This window comes from Lynx rufus, unplaced genomic scaffold, assembly GCF_022079265.1.
Source record: "Lynx rufus isolate CCGP_SWC_20201006 ecotype Redwood Valley unplaced genomic scaffold, mLynRuf1.p SCAF_12, whole genome shotgun sequence".
Classification (NCBI taxonomy): domain Eukaryota; kingdom Metazoa; phylum Chordata; class Mammalia; order Carnivora; family Felidae; genus Lynx; species Lynx rufus.
Genome location: NW_025814826.1, coordinates 6,116,558 through 6,140,041, shown reverse-complemented (window position 1 = coordinate 6,140,041; position 23,484 = coordinate 6,116,558). Strand labels below are relative to the sequence as shown.

The window sequence follows — 23,484 nt, the reverse complement described above, 5'->3', positions numbered from 1 at the left end:
TCAATAGTGTCTGTCACATAGAAAGGCTTAATTAAAGTGAGCTGTTAATGTGATCACTATTGTTCTGTGATCTAAAGTTAATTATGATTTCAGACACAGAGTACCAGATGTGTCTTAGCTGACCAAAATCTCTCAGTCTCGCATTCTCAGTGGCTAATATTCTTTCAACATACTTAGTTCAGTTCTTCAATGTGTACAAACCACTACTGTGTGCTCGTCAGTAGGCTTGGTACTTGGGATATAAAGATGAATAAGGCATTATCTCATCCCTAACACAGTCTTTCTGTGGTGGAGGACACAATATGTCAGCAATTTAAGTACATCTCGTTGCGTACGTAAGAGTTGTATGTGACGATGATACAGAAGTAATTGAGAAGGTGGTAGTTTGTTGGGATTACTAGGGAGACTTTGTGGGGAGAGTGATGCCTGAGCAGGATTTTAAAGGTGGATGGGAATGTCCAGGCAGTTACATATGAGGAAAGAGAAGACAGTGCCACGACCCAGAAACTGGGTGCACTGCACACTATTTCAGAGGGTTCACTAGGACCTATGTGTGGACCCCACAAGTTTATTTTTCACCATAGGTGTTGCCTTTTATACAAAACTGCTCTTTAAATCATTGATGCATTAAAAATGTATCTTTTGAGTTCAGCACTGCCATTGACACTTGGGACTCACTAATGAAATAGGAAAAGAGCTCTCAGATCCCCTGTGAAGCTTATCGTGAAGCTTTCCTTCTTCTTGATTGTTCGGGAAATGTATTCTTAAATGCACAGTACACGTGAGATTCATGGATTCTGCAGTCTTGCCTTGTGAACAGTGCTGTCTTTTGTCACTTGCAGAAAGCCTCGCACCCCTGCTGATCTGCTGGCTCAGTTTCGTTATCCGCATGACCCGTTTACTGTGGAGACAGCCAGAGCTGGGGAGATTTTTGAGTACACACTTCTGCTGATCCAGGAACACGTGAAGCAGGGGCTCACTGTTGATCTGGAAGGCAGAGGTCAGCTTCTGGAGGCATTCCGTTCTCAGCCTACTGTCCGTAGCGAAACTGATCGTGCCTCAGCTTTTCTTCTCCAAAACACCATGTGATTTAGAAATTAATTTACCGCTTTTACCAAATGGATGCAGACGCTTCTCGTAAGAACTGTAATTCAAAAGAAGTATGATCACGATATATCCAAACCTGTCAAGGTCTACCAGCTGTATATGTCTAGTATATCTAGGAGAACCATTTTAGGTGCACTTACTTTTTGAATCCAAAAGATACTACTCCTTCCTATAGTAAAGGCTTTACTCCCAGGGTAATGTGTCTCTACTTATCATGGGAATCACCTCAGTGATTCAGCGAATTTATCTGAATTCCTTCCTCTGTCTATAGCTTACGTATCCCTTCCATTCTTTTTTTTCTCTTTTGCTATACTGAAATTCTCATGTATTTTTTTCCCCAAAGCAGACGTTTATTTAGTAAATGTCAAATGAGACTGATATGGAAATCTTTCATATTTTCTACATCTTTCTCTTTAAAATTAAATGAATGTGATTCTTTGCTGTACACTGTGTGCTCTGTGAGCACAACAGCAACTTCTAGAGGTTTGCGCTTTCTTTATTCCCCTTCAGAAAATAAACCAAGATACAGTGCACAGGGCTGTTTCTGGGCCTGACCCACTCCTTAGTGCCCTATACAATTTTTCCAAAGCTCTATTTAATAGCCCCTAGTGGTCCGTTATGTCTCGGGTTTCATAGCTTCCTTAAGAGAAATATCCAAGTGAAATTTCCATAGAGTCCATATTAGCACTTGAATCAAATTTCTGGCTGCTTAATTTTGAGTCTTACTAGCATGAGTTAGCCAAGGTCAGGTCTGCGAAAGCCCAGTTCTACATTCCTAAGTTTCAGGTCAGGACAATGGGTCTTTGATTTCTCTTCTCACATATATCTATTAGAAGAGGCAATTTTCAAGAATAACAGTCTAAATACATAACTAGAAAATAAGCAATCAATATCTACAGATTTAGCTTTGCTAAAATACGCATCCACTGTGCACGATGCTTATTTTGCCAAACCGAGTATATATTCTCATTTAAAATACGAAAGAGCAGGGCGCCTGGGTGGCGCAGTCGGTTAAGCGTCCGACTTCAGCTCAGGTCACGATCTCGCGGTCCCTGAGTTCGAGCCCCGCGTCGGGCTCTAGGCTGATGGCTCAGAGCCTGGAGCCTGCTTCTGATTCTGTGTCTCCCTCTCTCTCTGCCCCTCCCCTGTTCATGCTCTGTCTCTCTCTGTCTCAAAAATAAATAAATGTTAAAAAAAAAATACGAAAGAGCATTAGCAAAATTTTCCCAAGAAAAAAACCCACTATGTTGTTCTACCTCTGTCTTACTATTTGTGAAGTTAAAGGCCGTTTTTTTTCCCTCCAGGATCAGTTTGCCCTGAAAGTGAACCTAGGATCCAAGTCTTTATATACAGGAAGATTATTGTACATTTCCAAGATTAAGGTATCTGACGGCCCAACCCGAGAGCAGCTTATCCAGATGAAAGACAAGTGGTCCTGGTATCATGAGCCAGTTCCTGATGATTCATTAGGGATAATAACTCTTAGCAAACAGGACTTAGTGAACAGTCTTTGCAGATTTCAGATTATGCTGCAGTTTTTTAAGCTCTGTTAAAAGAGGGGCTCCAGAACACCTCCGGGTTGTGTGGGACCTTCCCTGGGGAGTGGCAGTTTGTAATAGTTTGGAAGTTACTGCTTCACCCCTGCATGTCAGATATCATTCGGGTTAATCTTCACACCATCCCCACGAACACATCTTAGACCCTGTCTCCCAGGAGCACAAAACCTGAAAGAAAGGATTCTGAACTGGGGGAAAAAAAAGTTACAATCTTGTGATAACAAATCTTTACCAACATTATATTGGTAAAGACGCAGAACTAGGAGTTTGAGGAGAACTGGAACGTGTCTCTCCTTTCTTGTTCATTCTAGCAGGTAGTCATTGCTCCTAAGAGAGGCATCACTAAGCATCCCCCACCCCCATTAGAAGTTTTTTAATGTTTATTTATTTTTGAGAGAATGACAGAGCGCACAGGCGGGGGAGGGACACACAGAGAGAGGTGACACAGAACCTGAAGCAGGCTCCAGGCTCTGAGCTGTCAGTACAGAGCCTGATGTGGGGCTTGAACCCACGAACTGTGAGATCATGACCTGAGCCCAAGTCGGATGCTTAACCCACGGAGCCACCCAGGCGTCCCCCTCGCCCCCTCCCCCCCCCCCCGCTTTTATTAGAACTTGGAACTTTCGGTTTTGTTCTAATGAAATCCTGCCGGATGTAGGAAAGACGTGTGCCCCCCCCCCCGGAGTGGCCCGTCCCCACGGCCCCTGGGTCCGAGGTCCCTCCCCTCCCTCCGCCCCAGGGACCGCCGTCCTCACTCCCTCCCTCGCTGCTCTGCATTTCAGAATTCCGCTACAACGACCTGGTGTCCCCGCGCTACCTCAGCCTCCTCGCCAACCTGTCGGGCTGCACCGCGCACAGGCAGGTGCCCGACTGCTCGGACCTGTGCTTCCACCAGAAGTACCGAGCCGCGGACGGCACGTGCAACAACCTGCAGCACCCCGCGTGGGGCGCGTCCCGGACGCCCTTCGAGCGCATCCTGAAGCCTGCCTACGAGAACGGCTTCAACCTGCCGCGCGGCGCGGGCCGCCGGCCCCTCCCGCCGCCCAGCCTGGTGTCCACGGAGCTGGCGGCCACGGCCACGGTCACCCCGGACGACCGGTACACGCACATGCTCATGCAGTGGGGCCAGTTTCTGGACCACGACCTGGGCCACACGGTGCCCGCGCTGAGCACGGCGCGCTTCTCGGACGGGCGGCCGTGCAGCGCGGTGTGCACGAACGACCCGCCCTGCTTCCCCATCCAGCTGCCCGACGGCGACCCCCGCCGCGCCCACGCGGCCTGCCTGTTCTTCGCGCGCTCCAGCCCCGTGTGCGGCGGCGGCGCGACGTCGCCGGCGACGAGCTCGGTGTACGCGCGCGAGCAGGCCAACCAGCTCACCGCCTACCTCGACGGCTCCAACGTGTACGGGAGCTCGGAGCGGGAGTCCCGGGCGCTCCGGGACCTGGCCGCGCCGCGGGGGCTCCTGAGGACCGGCCCGCCGTGGGCGCCCTCGGGAAAGCACCTGCTGCCCTTCGCGCCGGGCCCGCCCACCGAGCGCGGCGGGCCCGGGCGGGCCGGCCGCAGCCCCTGCTTCCTGGCCGGGGACCACCGGGCCAACGAGCAGCCGGCGCTCACGGCCATGCACACGCTGTGGCTCCGGGAGCACAACCGGCTGGCCGCGGAGCTGCGCGCCCTGAACCCCCACTGGGACGGAGACACCCTGTACCACGAGGCCAGGAAGATCGTGGGCGCCGAGCTGCAGCACATCACCTACAGCCACTGGCTGCCCAAGATCCTGGGGGAGCCGGGCATGAGGCTGCTGCGGGGGGTACCGGGGCTACGACCCCAGTGTGAACGCGGGCATCCTGAACTCCTTCGCCACCGCGGCCTTCAGGTTCGGCCACACGTTAATCAGCCCGGTCCTGCAGCGGCTGAACGGCAGCTTCGGCGAGATCCCCGAAGGCCACCTGCCACTGCACGAGGCCTTCTTTGCGCCGTCCAGGATAATCGACGAGGGCGGGATAGACCCCCTCCTTCGGGGGCTGTTGGGCACGGCGGCCGAACTGCGGGTGCCGTCCCAGCTGCTGAGCCCGGAGCGGACCGAGAAGCTCTTCTCCAGCGCCCGCTCCGTGGCCTGGGATCTGGCGGCCACCGACATCCAGAGGGGGCGGGACCACGGCATCCCCCCCTACGCCGACTTCCGGGTGTTCTGCAACTTGAGCTCGGCGGAGAGGTTCGAGGACCTTCGGAACGAGATTAGAGACGCAGGGATTCGACAAAAACTGAAAAAGTAAGTGTGCAAATGCTGCCTGGACGTAGACGTTTCTCGGGAGCGGAGCGGGAGAGGCGTTAAAGGAGAGCTTTGCGCGGACGGGTTTGGCTGCCTGGGGGTGTGATTGCGGTCATTGCTGGGGCGGGAGGACTCAACCATTAAAGGAGGGGTTGCTAGACACGAAGCAGGAGCCCCCTTTGTGGCTCAGTACTGCTGCCTCTTTGCTAAGTACTTGTTAGTACGTCTCGACTACGAGACGAGGGGCTGGCGTGCCTGGCGCACGCATGCTCCCTGGTAACCCAATAAAGGCCTTTTCACTGATGTGCTAAGGTCACAAGTTCTGATGTAAAGCCTCGGAAAAGGCCATCCGTCACACGGGCTTTCTTAGGCAGGGAAAAGTAGTGAAATGAAAACAAAAGTTAGTTTTTGCCGAAAGGACAAACAATTCTAAATTTATCGTCAGAACGAAAGTCGAAGCTCATTCACTGTATCGTTAATGTCTTTCGGTAAAGTATTAGTATTATCTCTTCTTTTCGTAATTTTTTAATTACTTTTTTTTTTAAATTTTTTTTTTCAAATTTTATTTATTTTTGGGACAGAGAGAGACAGAGCATGAACGGGGGAGGGGCAGAGAGAGAGGGAGACACAGAATCGGAAACAGGCTCCAGGCTCCGAGCCATCAGCCCAGAGCCTGACGCGGGGCTCGAACTCACGGACCGCGAGATCGCGACCTGGCTGAAGTCGGATGCTTAACCAACTGCGCCACCCAGGCGCCCCTTTTTAATTACTTTTTAATGTTTATTGTATGTTTGAGAGAGAGAGAGAGAGAGAGCATGAGCGGGGGAGGAGCAGAGAGAGAGAGAGAGAGAGAGACAGAATCTGAAGCAGGCTCTGTGATAGGGTCCCCTCCCTAAGGAGGAAAAAAATCGTCAAGGCAACCTGGCTCTATGTGCACCTGAGAACATCCCTCATGACCTTGTAACATGAGACCACTCAGACCGCATGTTTGTGTGTTACCATATATGGGAGACAAAGAAGTGGAAAATATACTAAAAACTACCCCCTGGGCTGTTTGGGGGCTCAGTTCTTCGGGTATGAACGCAACTGAGCAGTACCAGCAGGAGTAAAGTTGCTTCCTGGAAAGAAAAGCCTCAGCGTCAGGACTCCGTGTGCAAGAATCCTCAGACAGCTCCAGACTGCGAGCTGTCAGCACAGAGCCCGACTGGGGGCTTGACTCGGGGCTCCACTCGGGGCTCGAACTCGTATGTGAGATCATGACCTGTGAGATCCTGACCTGAGGTGAAGTCAGCGCTTAACCCACTGAGCCACCCAGGTGCCCCAATATTATGTTCTCTTTATGTGAGATTCAGATTAACTTTTACCAGTAGAGTACGTTTCCAGGAAACAACTCTACCTGTTCCTTATGCTCCCCACCATTCATCCCCTAAAACAATGAAAAAAGAAAAAAAATGTTTCATTAAGAAGTTTTGTCTATAGTAGGCTAAACATAGGCTTACGTGTTTATTAATAGCTTATGGTGTATTAATGGGACATCTTTCAGAGAAGCTTAAAATTGCAAATTATGGAGCTAATTGTCAATATTAGGACTTTTTTGGTAACACCAAAGATGTGAATGTGTTTATGCCACTAGAATCTGTTTCATAGTGATGTAGAATGTTAAACTGTGAAAATGATAATACATGCAGAACAAATCAGAGCATCCTTCAGGTTGAATTTGCAGAACATCGACTTTGGACTCAGGGAGACCTCGTTTAAATCATTATTCCACCCCCTATTAGTGCTGAGAGCTCGTGAAAAGTATTTAAACAGTTTAAGATCTCAGAATATCTATGTATGAGAAAGCACTGCGTCCTCAGAGTTGCGCATAGATGAAATTGTGTAGAATGTATCAAATACCTACAGTTCTGGTGCCTCGTGGGCAACCAGTAAGTGTTAGCTGTGGCTCCATTTATTATGGCAGGATCATTTCAGTTGTCAGCATCATTATTAGCTCGCACATCTGCTGTGATCCCGCCCTGTGCTAGGCACTGAGACCCGAGATGAAGGAAATAGCGTCCGTGCTCTGGAGAGGCTGACAGCCTGCTGGGAAGGCAGGGAGCTGGCTGTAATCGGTGTGGAAAGGGCTGTCATAGAGATGGGAATTGAATGTTATGGGAGCACAGAGCTGAGAAATGGAAGGTACGTGTGAGATACACAGCAAGCTACTGATAAAAGATGCCATTTGATCTGCTCCTGGAATTTTCTGCGTGTGATAAGTTGAATGACGTGGGAACAGCGGGCAGCATCCCAGGGAGAGGGAAGAAGCAGGAACGTGTGGGGCTGTGTGGCAGGAGGCTGGGAGTAGGAAAGTGACCGGGGGTAGCTTTTAAAGGGCCCTGTGTGCCACGCGAGGGAGTTTGATCTTCCTCCTGTGTTTATTTTTTTTATTTTTTATTATTTTTTAACGTTTATTTATTTTTGAGACAGAGAGAGACAGAGAGAGACAGAGCATGAACGGGGGAGGGTCAGAGAGAGGGAGACACAGAATCTGAAACAGGCTCCAGGCTCTGAGCTGTCAGCACAGAGCCCGACGCGGGGTTCGAACTCACGGACCGCGAGATCATGACCTGAGTTGAAGTCGGCCGCTTAACCGACGGAGCAACCCAGGCGCCCCTTTCCTCCTGTGTTTAAAGCAGGAGAGTGACCGAGGAGAGACTTCTCTGTGAAATGCGGACCTGCACCAGATCCCCGGGGAGGAGGAGAGGCTCCAGCAAGGAATTCCATGGTTTCTGGAACAATCCAGGTGGAGCGAGAAGGCAGCATAGATAGGCTCCTGATGGCATATGCAACACTTATCGGTATTCTAAATGTTTCCTGTGAAGACATGGTCTGCATAGAATAAACCTGGGGGCAAGGCTTGCTTTGCAATTCATTGGAGTCCCACTTCTCAATATGCAGCTTACTTGCAAATTCACCACCAATTATAGAGTAGCCGAAATGTGTCCTTTGACAATGTTCTCATCACAGGGGCGCCTGGGTGGCTGAGTCGGTTAAGTGTCCCACTTTGGCTCTGGTCACGATCTCACAGCTGGTGGGTTGGAGCCCCGCTTCGGGCTCTGTGCTGATAGCTCTGAGCCTGGAGCCTGTTTCCGACTCTGTGTCTCCCTCTCTCTCTCTCTCTCTCTCTCTCTCTCTGCCCCTTCCCCACTTGCGCTCTGTCTCTCTGTCTCTTAAAAATAAATATTTTAAAAAACTAAAAAAAAAAAAAAGTGTTCTCATCACAACGTCCTCCTGAATCCTAAAGCTCTCAGGCTGCTGGTCATTGATGGAAGTGACATTAGGCCGGAACATAGATACGGCCCCCTGCTGCAGGACACGGCCTCCCAGCGGCCAGTGCGAGGCAGGACTGGCCTTTGAGCTGGACAGTGGTCCATACGCTGCACACTGTTCACACGACTGCCTGGCTTTCTGTGTGCTCTTTTATTTTATTTTATTTTATTTTATTTTATTTTATTTTTTTTTCTGTGTGCTCCTTTAATGCATTTGGGACCTTAACACTGAGTCTTCTGAAAACTGAACAAGGAGTCCTTATCCTGGCTTTGGGGGATACTGGAACCGTGGGAACTTTTGTGCAGCCTGGTGCGCGTTCTTAGCCCGAGGGGAGCAGGACTGACCAGGGTGGGTGGGTGCAGGGAGGCCAGGAGGCACAGCAATGCTACGTTCCCCTTAGGCTGCCACGGGTCTGACTCTGCCCTGGCTCTGGCCGGACATCCTTTGTGAGTTTGTGAAAGGGCAGCCACGGACTCATTCAGCCATGAGCACGAAACAGGTACCTTGGAGTCGTGTTGACGGTCTCCGTCTGCAAGTCTGTAGATTTCTGTTTGTCAGCGGCTGATGTCACTGGCTCTAACTAGGCCGATTTACACAGTTCTCTCTGTACTCTCTCCTGTTACTTGTTACTTGTTTTCCTTTTCACGTTAATTTGCAGGCGTGGCTTTAAGTTTGTTTCTAAACCTCTCCAGGCAAACGTGGAAGCAAGGAGAGCGCATCCTTAGGTCAACGAAATTAACGCTGTCCCGTAACATTAAAACTTCATAGTTCAGGTAATCAAGACAGATTAAGAATCGGCTAAAGCAGAGAGTCATAAAAATAAGGCCTAGGCTCGTCTTAGGTATTTCAGCTTCACACATTTGAGCGCACATTAAGTCCCGTAACTTGTGCTTTGGGGCAGGAGGGGGGCGGGGAGGTGAGGGGCAGAGTCTGAGTTCCGGTTTTGTTATTGCTGCTGTGACGCAGATCTGATCAGGATTCCCAGTCACCGGGTTTGGGCATAAGCTCATGCCCAGGCTGAATCTTTTGTGGGTACGGGTTGGTTCCCAAAGGGGAATAGGAATGTTCCACGGAAGCGATGGTATGAATGCGGATTCCTTGTTTACATTTCCCCCTACAGTTTATAGTTACGTAAGGCGCAACTAATCGGCATTGGGGTTTGACTCTCCTTTTGACGATCCTTCCCCAAACCCTGAGTTTCGTTTTCACAGGACTGAGTACTCTCCTCTTTTACACAAAGGTTTCATTATTTTACGTAACACATAATTAAATTACGTAATCCAAATCACAAGTATGGCTGTGATAAGCAAGTTTGTAAACTCCACTGATTCCCAGCTGACAGCTCACGAGGCTGCAGCTGCAGCTCGGGCAGGAGTCCCCAACCCCAGGGCCGTCCGCCCCCATCCACGTGGGCAGGACAGCAGCTCGGGCAGGAGTCCCCAACCCCAGGGCCGTCCCCCCCCATCCACGTGGGCAGGACAGCAGCTCGGGCAGGAGTCCCCAACCCCAGGGCCGTCCGCCCCCATCCACGTGGGCAGGACAGCAGCTCGGGCAGGAGTCCCCAACCCCAGGGCCGTCCGCCCCCATCCACGTGGGCAGGACAGCAGCTCGGGCAGGAGTCCCCAACCCCAGGGCCGTCCGCCCCCATCCACGTGGGCAGGACAGCAGCTCGGGCAGGAGTCCCCAACCCCAGGGCCGTCCGCCCCCATCCACGTGGGCAGGAATGGGGAGCGCAGGCTCCACACCCAGCATGGACCCTGAAGCAAGACTTGATCTCATGACGGTGAGATCATGACCCGAGCCAAAATCGAGAACCAGATGCTTAACTGACAGAGCCACCCAGGAACCCCCACTTAATAGTTTTAATCGACATACAATATCTTCATATTCCAGAATATATCCCCCCCCCCATCTTTAAGTGTCATCAGGTCTACAAAGCTAACGATTTTCTTCACTTGTGTTAATGTTGAAGGCTTGTGACAGTTTACCACCTGGAAGTAAAATCTGATTTTCCTTGTTGCTTGTACCTTCACGTTGGATCCTTTCGGTAGCTTTTAAAAAGCCGGAACAACGTGTGGAGATCCATGCTATGACTTTCCTCTGAAACGACCACGAACAGCACGTGATCTGTCACAGGAAAGCCGCACTGGGACAGGCTTTTCCTCACCTTTCAGTTCATTTCAGTCGGAATGGGGAGGCGCTTTGGATTCTCCTCGAAGAGCTCAGGGTCGGGGGAATCACAACCCACTTAACCCTCTCCTGTGACACGTGGAGCAGGGGCCGCTAGCAAATCGGTAAGGATTTCTTCACGAAGGTGGTGTCAAAACCCAGCCCCCCCGTGCTGTTTCCCACGGTGGCTCATCAGTTTACATTCCCACCAGCAGTGCACCGCGGTTCCTCTTTCTCCGCATCCTCGCCAACATCTGCCGTTGCCTGAGTTGTAAATGTTAGCCATTCTGACAGGTGTGAGGTGATAGCTCACCGTGCTTTGGATTCGTATTTCGTGTTTGGACGAGTGACGTTGAGCATACAGAGAAACAAAAAAAAACATTAGTAGTTTTTTTACTTGAACCTTGAAATTTTTTCCCTATTTTTTAAAGTTTAAATCCAAGTTAGTTAACATATACTATAATGATGATTCGAGGAAAGAATTTAGTGATTCGTCAGTTACATACGACGCCCAGTGCCCATCCCAACAAGTTCTGTCCTTAATGCCTGTCACCGTGTAGCCCCTTCCCCCCACCCAACACTCCTCCAGCAACCCTCAGTTTGTTCTCTGTATTTAAGTCTCTTATGGTTTGTCTCCCTCTCTGTTTTTCTTATTTTTGCTTCCCTTCCCTTGTGTTCATCTGATTTGTTTCTGAAAGTCCTCATATGAGTGAAGTCATATGATACTTGTCTTTCTCTGACTAATTTTGCTTAGCATAATACACTCTAGTTCCATCCACGTCGTTGCAAATGGCAAGATTTCATTCTTTTTGATTGCCGAGTAATACTCCATTGTGTGTGTGTGTGTGTGTGTGTGTGTGTGTGTGTGTGTGTGTATCACATCTTTATCCATTCATCCGTCGATGGACATTTGGGCTCTTTTTGGGTTTTCCATATAGAGTATCGTGTCATCTGTGAAGAGTGAAAGTTGGACTTCCTCCTTGCTGAATTAGATATCTTTTATTTCTTTTTGTTGTCTGATTGCTAAGGCGAGGACTTCCAACACTATGTTGAATAACAGTGGTGAGTGGACATCCCTGTTGTGGCCTGACCTCAGTGGTAAAGCTCTCAGTTCCCCCCCTTCCTCCCTTTCCTCCCCTCTTCTTCTTTCCCTCCTTTCCCCTCCCTGCTTTCCCTTGTCTGCCCCTCCTTCCCTCTCTTCCTCCCTCCCTCTCCCTCTCTCTCTTCCCTCCTTCTTTCTTTCATTCTTTCCTTCCTTCCCTCCCTCCCTCCCTCCTTCTTTCCTCCTTTCCTTCCTTGTCGAAATGTTTTAGTTTTCAAAGAGTTAAAAGACCATACAAAAATTACTCAAAAATGAATTACTTATTTTTTAACTTTTTAAAAGATCTTTTAATATCTTTTATTTATTTTGAGAGAGAGAGAAAGAGCATGAGTTGGGGGAGGGGCAGAGAGAGAGAGAGAGAGACAGAGAGAGAGAGAGAGAGAATCCCAAGCAGGCTCCACACTGTCAGTGCAGAGCCCAATGCAGGGCTTGAACTCACAAACCTTGAGATTGTGACCTGAGCTGAAATCAAGAGTAGAATGGTTAGTCAACAGAGCTGACAAGGTGCCCTTATTTCTTTTTTTATGGGATTATTTTTACTCTTAAAAAAACATGCTCTTTCTCTCTATTCTCTATTTCTCTCTATTCTTCTCTCTATTCTTTGAAAAACATATAATAAGCAGAACGTGAGGATTAATCATCCATTGAGTGGCGAACATAAATTCTCAAACAGAGAGAGGCCATTTTGAAAGCTATTTTTGAATCCTCTTTTGAAAATATAACGTGTGCATTTTTTGTGGACGTGGTTACTTCCGTTCTTTAATAAGTGCGGGGTTTTTTGTCACCCATTCTCACGGGGATGTGCAGCTGCCTCAGCTTTTTTAAAGAATGGCTTATAATTCGCCAAGTGAGTAATTTATATTCGGTACCTACTCCTATCTTGTAGCTGCTTCACTGGATACTGTTAAAAAAACAAAAGCACTTAGTTTCTCCTCTTTTCCACCCTGAGGTACCACAGGGTCAGACTGCAGTGACGGCTTCTCAATAGCTTACGTCTGTCTCTGCCCCCCCTGCCCCCCACTCTGCTCAGGACTTGGCCATCGTTCCCTCAAGACTCCTGGCTCTTGTGCTTCTGAATGTCTCTCAAACTTCCACACTCCTGCCTGCCTTAAAGGACCTTCCGTCACCATCAGCCCTTTGACTTCGTTGAATGGTTAGTATGTTAGCAAGTTCAGTTGCTGTGAAAACGGTGACTCTTAGCCACTTCATGCTAGACCACTTGGAAAACCTTCCAGAAGCTTCGAACCTTCTTTTGCAGAGAAACGCAGCAAAACTACACAACCCAGATTCTGCATGTATTATTAGAGGCCTCAGATTCTTAAAGCCGCCCATGGACGCTCCTCTCCCATTGATTTGGCACCCATATCCGTCCGGCACCCTCCTTTCCCCCTCGGGCCTACCACGCGTGTGCAGCGGGGGCTCGCCCGCCTCGTCTCTTGAAATGGTTGCTCCCTTAGCCGAAAGCAGCCCCAGACTGGAAACTCCCCTCTGTTCTTAGTCCTTGCTCAACTGTCCTTGTCTCCTGTCCCTATTGGAGGGAGCGACTTTGTTCTTTCAGTTACAGAAGGATACTCGACCGTTTAAATATAGCCAGGCCTCCAGAGGACCGGCATTTTCTCTCCACCTCTTATCTCTGCTCCTTTCTGTTCAGGATTTATTTTTCGTTCTCCCTCAGCTCCCTTATCTCCTGTTTTATACATATGGTGCACTGCAGACGGCTCTCTCTCAGCTCCCAAGGTCACATACAGGATTTCAGAGCACAGCCAGCCCAAGATTCCCGAGTATCGTATTTTCTCTAAACAATACTTTTAGAAGTACACCGTCTTACAATTATACCAACTCCTGTTGCTAGACCGTAAATGCCATTTTTAGAGCCTTTCCTCTCCTGGTCGCTTTCATTCCGTCACATTTCTGCCTTTCTAGGGAACGTATTAATTTAATGACTGGGTTCCAAGAGTCTGTCCTTCTTGGTTGCAGAGAAATTGTCTCATTTATCTCTAAGTCCCCAGAGCTGAGCACATGGCCTAGCGCAGTGCCGCAGTTTGGGAGACACCGGGGAAGTGTGGCCGCCTGGCGAGGCTCGTTTTAGTTCCCTAAGGGCCCTGGGTTTGAAAATTAGTCTCAGTTTGAAGCCTCTGACCGGACAAAGTTTTCTTAGGTGTAAACCAAGTTTTTACACTTATCCATACCAATTTACTTTTCCATCAAATATTTAGTGGCCTCAATTAACTACGATGTATTCTAATTTTATATGTACAAAGGAGTGGAAAGGTACAGCACAGCAAGCCACATGTGTGTTCGATTCTTGCATTACCTTCACCCCAATTTCAAAAAATTAAAAACTCATTCAATCAACCTTGAAGCCCTGAAACAAGGAAAACACACGACTGAGCAAATAAAAAGTGACAAGAGGCCAATTAAAAATCAGGTTGTCAGTCAGTTATACCCAGAGGTCCCGTTCTTAGAAGGCACTCAAGACCGTTCATTTAGCAAAAAAGGAATGCAAAATAATTAATTCAACACTTTAAAGCATGACATTTAATGACATTTAATTTAGCATCAGTTTGGTGGATGTTATCGTGATGAGTCTTAGTAATTGTGTTTTAGAAATGAATTTCTTTCAGAATCTGCCTTTATTCCTGCCTTTGAAAATTGAGGCTATATTAGATTATTTTACCATGATAATCATTGAGGACATTTATACTATGTTATACTGTTATGCTATACATTATGGTAATATATACTAATATTATCCCATAACTTAATTAGTCCTGGTTCTATACAAGATGAAATTATATTTCTACATACTTTATAGAACACTTTATCATGATCAAAATATGTGCTTCATTTTATTTTTAAATTCTATTTTGCCAAAAAACATATATCTGGATGCAATTTAGTATATTTCGCCTAAATCTCCCAATCTGACTAAACCAAAATTACATTTTTAATCATTATATGGCGACTGTAATATGCGGTGAAATGCACATTGTAAGTATACAGCGTGACGACTTTGAACAGTGTTCATACCTGTGTAATGATCACCCGGTAAAGACCGAGAACGTTTCCTCACCTCAGAAATTTACCTCTTGCTCTTTGCACTTAAGCTTCCCACCCAGGCCCTCCCCAGCCGCCCCAGATCAGGTCTCTATCACTGGTAGTTTCTGGGACTTCATGTAAAATGGAATCGTACCGTCTATACTCTTTTAGGCTTGGCCTGTTTTGCTCACCGTGCTTTTGAAAATTCATCCAGGTGTCAGCTGTAAACATAGATGATATATTTTGTTGTGAAGGTGAGTAGTAGTATTTGTATGGATGTACCCATATTTGTTTATTCATTCACCTGAGGTGGCCATTAGGATGTTTCCAGTGTTTCTTCTGAGTGATGCTGCCAGTGAAGACTCATAGGCAAGCCTTTGCGTGGACTTCCGTGTCCGTCTCTCTTGAACGGAAGTCTAACAGTGTATTTTCTGGGTCACTTGGGAGCTCTGCTTGTCTCTTCTTCAGGTTGGTGTTTTCCACTGATTTTTCTTTCAAGTTCACGGGCTCTTCTGCCGTCCTCAACCCCCTTTTACAAACGTCACGTGAAATTTTCATTTCAGTTACACCGGTCCCCGAATTCACATGTCTTTACGGTTGCCAGTTCTCTGGTGACGTTTACCGAAATGATACCTCATTAAGAACGTATCTTATTTAATTTTGGAGTACGTCGGTGAGAACTCCTTTAATGTCCTTTCCTGATCAGTTCAACATCACAGCCGTACTTTTGGAGTTGAGTAGCATTGACTACTTCTTTTCTAGTGTGCGGACCACATTTTTTGTTTTCTGTCCTGTAACTCTTAAATGCATACCAACTACTGGGATGCCACCTTGGACTTGTATAAGTTTTTGCTTTATGGTTTTTCTCCCTGGAAATATGGAAAGCCCAGGGTGTTATCCACTGGGCCTCACTGACTTGAGCGGACCAGTCTGCAAGCTCTGTCTCCCATGCAGATGCTAGGCTTTAGGCTTTCTTGGAGTGTGTTTTATCCTTGTGAGGACAGAGCCGATCCGAAGACTTGGTGTTCTGTGCCTTGCCTGTCTGTCTCAGGTTACTAAGGTGTTACAGGGGTCTTCTGTTCTGATTCAACCCCCTGTGGTCGTTGCTGACTCTAGGACTCAGGTATTCCCCCCCGACTCAAGGGCTGGCCCAGCCCCTCCCAAGCTCTGGCCCCCTCCCCTCTGTGTTTCAGCAGCTTCAGCTGCTCTGAATTCTGGTCAGGATCCCTCAGCACAGCACCACCTTGAATTCTAGCAACGTGCACGGCCTAGGGTAAGTTTTCCCCAGGCAGAAAGCTGGGCCTTTGTGAGAGGTTTCCCTTTCCTCAAGTCTCTTAGGTTTATGCTGCCTATTGTCCAATATCTGAAAACTATGCACTCCTATTTTGAACTCTTTTATGGTTGTTTGTAGTGGAAAGACTAGTCTCTTTCTGTGGTAGGGTCCCCTCCATAAGGAAAACGAAAACAGAAACAAAAAACCTCAAGGCCACCTGGCTATACACATACATGACAACATCCCTCACGACCTTAACATGAGACACTTAATCAGACTGCATGTTTGTGTGTTACCATATATGGGAGACACAGAAGTAGAAAAAAAATATATATATATATATAAAAAACTACAGGGGCGCCTGGGTGGCTCAGTCGGTTAAGCGTCCGACTTCAGCCAGGTCACGATCTCGCGGTCTGGGAGTTCGAGCCCCGTGTCGGGCTCTGGGCTGATGGCTCAGAGCCTGGAGCCTGTTTCCGATTCTGTGTCTCCCTCTCTCTCTGCCCCTCCCCCCGTTCATGCTCTGTCTCTCTCTGTCCCAAAAATAAATAAACGTTAAAAAAAAAAAAAAAAACTACAGGGGTGTAGTTCGGGGCTCAGTTCTTCAGTAGAAACCCAGCTGAGCCGTGCCGGCACGAATAAAGTTGCTTCCTGGAAAGACAAGCCTCAGTGTCACAGCTCTCCATGTGTGAGAATCCTACCACGTTTCCAGTTACGACTCCACAGCCAGAAACAGAATCTTACATTCATTCTCACGTAGGTAGTTGTTTCCCCTATGATTCAGCCTTGGTGCAATTGTTTACACAAAAGTTGTTACCTCCCTTAATTAAATCTGTATTTTAGGTTTCTCTCTACCTCCACCTGACTTTTAACCGCCATTCTCTCCGTGTTTTCCTCCGCTGCATTCCTGTTTTCTTACAGCATCAGAATTATGGCAGAGCACAAATTAGAGCATGTCACCTCTGCTTAAAAACATCGTGGGATTTCCTCTTTCCAATTAGGTTAAGAAACATACTGTACTTGGAGACAAGTCCCTTTAGACTCTGACACGAACCTACATTTCCAGCTCTGTTTCTTGTTTTCCAAACCAAACCCCGGGCGTTCTGTGCGTTACCTGTTTCACCGTTCACTTTTGCCCTTTCCCCGAGAACGCCATGATCTTTCTGGCATTTGTGTCTTTGCATAAGCTGTTCCTTCTGCCTGGAAAGCTTTCCTCTCCTTCACCTCCTCCGTTAAGACCACCTCAGTCTTTCAGATTCAAATCAAAGTTTTTGAATATCGTTACCCCTGCAGAGCAGACTTTTCCTCCGTGGTCTGTAGGCACTTTGTTCTTACTTACAGCAAAATACTTCTTACTGTAACTGCTTATGTGCTCAACCTTTTTATTGAACTCTGAGCGTCCTGAAGGAAAATACCGTATCTCCTTAAACTTTCTATCCTTCACATCTGTCAGCCTTCCTATCTAACAATGCCTGGTTCTTCGCAAATATTTGTTAGAGTACATAGTTTTTTGTTGTTTTATTTTCTTTTTGGTTTCGAAGGATTTTAATTCTTCTTGCTTTAGATCACGGATTTGGGCTATGTAAATCTTTACAAATAAATTTAAATTGAAGTAAATTGTAATATGTTACATAAATAATTTTTACTATATCTTAACTTAAACAACTACAAAAAAAAACCCTGTAAAAATTGCAGTGTGATTTGTGATGATAACATGAATAGAATATGAGCATTGGGAATTATTTGCAACTCATTTACCAGTTAAGGAATTAAGTCTGAATTTTAAATAGGCAAGTTTATTTTCTCTTATTTTATCATGACTTCTGGCCATTAACAGTACCCAGTAGAGAATCACTTTAAGGACAGTAGTAGTCTAACATGTTTGATCAACTTTTTATTTTTTAGCCCAAAGCCTAAATAAAATACTTTGGTTGAGTATCGGACCTGATGGGTGTATGTTCATACATGACCTGTCTGTGAAGATCGCCTTAGAATAGTTAGGGCAAAAACATTCATTAAAATACTAAAAAATAAAATGTAACTAAGAATTTCCTTCCCAGCTGTCCCAGTGGAAAAGTTACTTTTCAGAAGCTAAAAATATAATCAAGTCCCTGTTTTTCTCCTGTGAGCTAAAAATAGAAAATTGCTTTGCTACAAGCTCTTGAGAAGAAAAGCAAGGCTAATTTCCACTGACATATGCCTTGTTTACTTACTGTTTACTTCCCGATAAATGTTCACATGCATCCCGGCCTCTCAGGACTCAGTTACCACTGAGTTGTGTGGAAATACAGGTAGCTTGTGCTCTGCTAAGGAAGCTCTTTGGGAACAGTGGGGGTCTTCCCAGGTCCCCATGTCACACTGTCCCAGAACACGCCTGCAGTGTGCGGCCAGTGGGGGCGTCTCAGCGCACAGCATCTGACTTGACGTGTGCAAAGGGAAAGAAAACTGCAGCTTAGCTATTTCGATCACAAATCAAACATAAATGAATGCTATATTCGGATTGCCCATCAAGTCTATCCTTTTTTGCTCGGAACCGTGGGTGGTCTGTTGAAGCCGATGTCCCTGACTGCGGGCCTGTTTATTGCCAATCTATAGAACTCGGTTATTTCTCAGGCAAGTGGAGCTAAGATCCATTAGTGTCAGTACCTGTAGCAAGAGAGGCACATGCTACCCTAATGTGTTGTAATCTTATATAATCTTCCCTTAGAAAAGAAAGAAAGGAGCAGTGGGGGCGCTATGGAATTATATTGTGACAGTCCCATTATCCAGTGACATTATGCTAGTGATTTAGAGGGGGGCAGGCTAACTGCCCTGAAAGTCAATTGAAGTAAGTATGGGTCTCGTTAGGCAACGATAGATCTTTTTTTTTAAGTTTTCCAAAGCTATTTTTTTTCTCTGCTAAAAAAGAAAAAAGAAAGTGATAACATAGCCACGTGTTGCCTGTTTTCCGATACATCTTGTTCCGTTGTGGTGTTTCCTACTTTTCATGTCTGTTGAGTTATTCTATGACATTGTTTTCTCCCCTTGGAAACCCAATTGTATCCTGTCTGTTAATCCTTCAATGTCCTCTCTTATGTGATTTCACCTTTTATTTAAAAAAATGTTTAACATTTATTTTTGAGAGAGAGAGAGCACAAGTGGGGGAGAGGCAGAGAGAGGGAGAAATAGGATCCGAAGCAGGCTACGCTCTGTGAGTGCCTAGCCCGATGGGGGGCTTGAACTCAGGAACCATGAGATCATGACCTGAACCAAAATCAAGAGTCGGCCACTTAACCGACTGAGCCACCCAGGCACCCCTTCACCTTTTATTTTTTAATTAAACATAAGGTTTCTTTAAAATTTTTTCTGGTTCCTTCTTGTGTCCCATAATTTTCTTAACCCCCTTGTTTCTAATTTCTTTAATTTAATAAATCCTTTTTTTTTTCTAAATTCTGTTATCAATGTCTTAGCTTTTCTGTTTGCATGAAGAGCATTGCTCCCCTCAGTATTAGATCAATTACGCAAACATTTGTTAGGTTACTCTTATTTATAAACCAGGATTGGGAAAGGGGAGGCAGCGCAGAGGAATTAAATGGCATTGCCACATGTGACAATCTCTCAAGTGCGATTTTGAAGAATCTGTCAGGTGCCGTTTCAGTCATCATGAAGGCTCTTTTGTGCTTTGCCCAGCATCTGGAACTGCGTTTACAAAGTCAGGGGACCCAGAATTGCAGGGCTTAGCATGTATCCATACGCACATTTTATAAGCACATGTAGCCACGTGGACACGTCACAGGCTCTTTCTAGGGCCTGGGGAGGGACCCCGGTGGTTCCAGCTCTGAAGAGTTATTTTCATTTGCCTCGTGGTAAGTCTGGCTCTGGGCCATTACTCAGTAACTAGACCTACCCACCACAGATACTTTTCCTTGTCCAAGCACGTATCTCTTAGGGTTGCTGAGTCTATGGCATCTTTGCAACGGGTGAGGCAGAGCGTTGTGCCCGTTTGGGTCCGTCCCAATTTGTACCTGGGGCTCTTCCAAGGAGAACAGGTAAGTGGTAATGAGAGAAAGGCCCAATCCCTTGGGGAGCCCCTGGGCAGGCCAAAGACTCCCAGGCGTATGTGACCCTAGGACTAGGGCCTGTACCCCTGGACGCATGAGACTGAAACGGCGCTATAAATGCTAAAACTTCAGAGTAAATGTGAATACTCCTCAATCCAGACTCCAGCATAAGGTTTGGGAACCTATAGTTCACAGGCTGGCCACCTGTTCTCATAAATAGTTTTATTGTGACACAGCCATACCCATTCATTTGCACATTAACTGTGATCAGTTTTCCATTATAGTGGCAGGGTTGAGTAGTTGCAATAAAGATTGTGTGGCCCGAAAAACCAAAAATATCTATTACCCGCTATTTAAGAACAAGGTTGCTGATGCCTGCTCTAGTAAAATACAAACACAATAGAAGAGTGATATTCTTTAATGAATTCTTCTAATTTATCTCAAGATTTGGGAATGAAACTGTTTATTTTAGGCTTATAATTTTCTCATATCAAAATAAGACACTCACATATCAAATTATCTCAAAATGGAAGTTAGGTCTTTCTTGTTAATCTTAAATTTTATGGATTTTATAAGACAACCATTTAACACATGAGGTGCTGTTTTTGTTTAAATGGTTTATGTTCCAAAATGAACAGAATAGTTCGGGTGGAACTTTCCTATATATGCCATGAAGACTTACCCACTTTCTAGGTCATTATTTTGTGAACTAGTGTTAACTTGGCCAAGCACAAACAGTTGCCAAGTGGAGAATTTATCTGATTCCGAAGTCTAGGCTTTATCCACAGCCCAACTAGAGTAATATATAGCTCTGCACTGTTTCCTCTGATTGCTGTAACAAATTATCACAAACATGGTGACTTAAAATGACATTAATTATCTTAGAGTTCTAGAGATGAGAAGTCTGGAATATGTCTCATTGGGAAGAAATCATGGTGTCCCTTTCTGGGGGCTCCAGGAGAATCTATTTCCTTGCCTTCCTAGCTTCTAGAGACTTCCTGCCTGCATAGCTTGGCTTGTCTACTGTCTTCAGAGCCTGCAATGGCGGTTGAGTTTCTCACATGACATCATTCTGACACTATTCTGTGGTCAACTCTCCCTGACCCATGCTTCGGGCTCTTACCTACTTTGAAGGACCTGTGTAATCACACAGGTAACCCACAGTCATCTGCCATCTCAACATTCTTAATTTACTCACATTTACGTTTCTTTTGCTGTGATAGTTAACATACTCCCAGTCCAGGGATCAGGACGTGCTCATCTTTGTAGGGGGAAGCGGAGGTGAGAGGTACATGGTCATTACACAAAACTTACCATTGCCAGTATTTTCTTTACTTTTTAAAAAATTGTCGGTGGTGGTGTTTTGCATTGGCTTTAGAACAGAAGGAGAATGCGAGAAACATTTTAATCCAGCACATACAAATAAAGACTCTGATATCAGACCACAGGAGTTCTGGGCACTCTCGGACTCCTTCTCACTGTGTCGCTCTTTGTAACCTTTCCTAGTCTCCTATTTCTAGTTTCTAAAATGAGGAATGCCATGTTTAAATGAAGCTGCTTCAGGTTCCAGTTGCCAGTAGTGTTGATTTAGGAGAATTAGAGAAAAATATTCTGCAAGTAAAGCTGGAAACAATGTGTCTCCGTGGGAGTGAGTCTTTCCTTTTCTGTTCATGGTAGCATGACATACACATGAAAGGTACACTTCAGATTGGAAGCGAAACGGACTGACTTTATATTATGCAAAAATCTTAACAGGTCGTGTGTAACTCGAAAGTTTTTTTCTCACAACATACATACCAAAATGGAGTCGGGATGATCCATTTGTGTAATCTCTAGTCTTGGTGTTAAAATTATTGAGGAGCTTTGGTATTCATGTCCATGACTATCAAGCAATTTCTCCGAACTTCACAATACAAAACACACTGTTGTCAGTGTTGAAAATCCGTGCTTTGTGCCATTTAATTAGGGCAGCTGGTTGCCTCACTGAACAGATAAAAAGCCCAGGAGACCTTGAATGTACATCTTCACTTGTTGGCTGCAATTGCAGAAAGCAGTTGATGTGGTTTTCTGCTTTAGTGGATGAGAAAAGCAATAATAACTTTTATCACGCAGAATTCGTAGAATACACGGAAAGTATTTTTAAGTGCTTGATAAGTTAAAGGAAAGAAATGCGTGAATTAATGTTCGTACTTACCTGAGAGTATTAGAGAAGCTGTAGGACCCAGGTGATGTATCTCGTGATGTATCACCTGGTCCTTTTCTAGGCTCAATAGTGACTTTGAGAACTTGGGCTAATTTAATGGCCTGCGTAGGTTTCCAGTTCCTTAAGCGTGTTATTCATCAGCTAGGACATGGGAAACTCCTAGAACGTGCTAAAATAGGCACGTTCAAAGGAGCCTTTGAAAATATTTGAGCGTGAGGTAGACATAAGCTGATTGGAATCAGTTTAGAATGTTTTTAAATATTGAATCAAGTCAATAATTGCTTTCATTCTATAGAACACCATATGTTCTTTGCAAATTTGGGATGGCTTGGTCAAAATCCCCATTACTGCATTTAACTCTGAATGGTACTTTGTAACCTTTTTTAGCTAAGGTAGAATTTTTTTAAGTGTGACATCTATAGTCAATGAATTCACCAGCTTATTTTCTATCTTGAAGTACCTGAAGTAACATTTGAAAGTGCAATTAAAATATGTAAACATATTGTGCTGTATATAATATTAAAATTTTTCTTTGTTGTTCTTACCTATTCCATTATTGGAAATAACAGAAAAGCAACTTTAAAAAGAGTATGACATGTTCTATAAAGAATTTGACTAATAGCCTCCTTTCAGTGACAGTTTGACTTTAAGAGAATTTCTTGGGAAATAACCAATTCAGTAAAGTAAGCCTCTTTTTGTTGTTGTTGAACTTTTTCTTAGACCTATTGAATAAAAAGTAAAAATACAAAGGAGGGTTTTAAACATTAAAAAGCTAAAAATAAAGGGCAATTTTTACATGCCATAAAGGACAAAGAAACTAAAAGCCGGGGAGAAATCAGTGGTGAATGCCGTCTTGGCCCAGGAGTTATGATACATGAATAGTGGTTCTAGAAATCAGAGGTGGGGGTTTTACTGCCCACCTAGGGCCAGGAGAAGCCTCCCACCTATTGTAGGCAGAGGGCTGAAACAGAGACGCCTGCACAAAGGTGGCTTCATCTATTCAAAGGATGAAGGGAATGAGAAAAGCACTTTCCATCAGGAAAGAGGAAACAGCAAGACAGTTTCTTGACTAACCGTCAGGGGTTGATGCTGGAATGGAACACAAGGCTTTGTGAAATATTTCTGAAAGCCCGTGCTACACAGGAGAGAAATGTGAATTTACTCAGATGCCGTGATGCTGGAAAGAGCAGCAGCGTGGAGACCACCCCCGGGACGTGTGAGACCATGAAGATCTTGGCAAAAGCTCGGGTGAAATCACCGTGTAGATTTTCCACAAGCTGACATGTACGGACAATCAGAGGAAAGACAAAACAGACTCCTAGGATGTTGTCTCCGTCACATATGCACACCAGTTAAAAACTGATGGGGTAAGTAAATAGCCAGAAGATAGCCAGAGATGAGAACAAATGAAAAG

General features: G+C 45.8%; 1 protein-coding gene across 1 annotated transcript in view; it reads left to right on the top strand.

Annotated features, from left to right (window-relative positions):
• PXDNL (peroxidasin like) overlaps positions 1-23,484 on the top strand; it is a 171,046-nt gene that overhangs the window by 92,780 nt on the left and 54,782 nt on the right. The window contains 3 exon segments of the mRNA XM_047074398.1: positions 843-1,000; positions 3,446-4,467; positions 4,469-4,932. Coding sequence (XP_046930354.1) covers positions 843-1,000; positions 3,446-4,467; positions 4,469-4,932 — 1,644 coding nt within the window.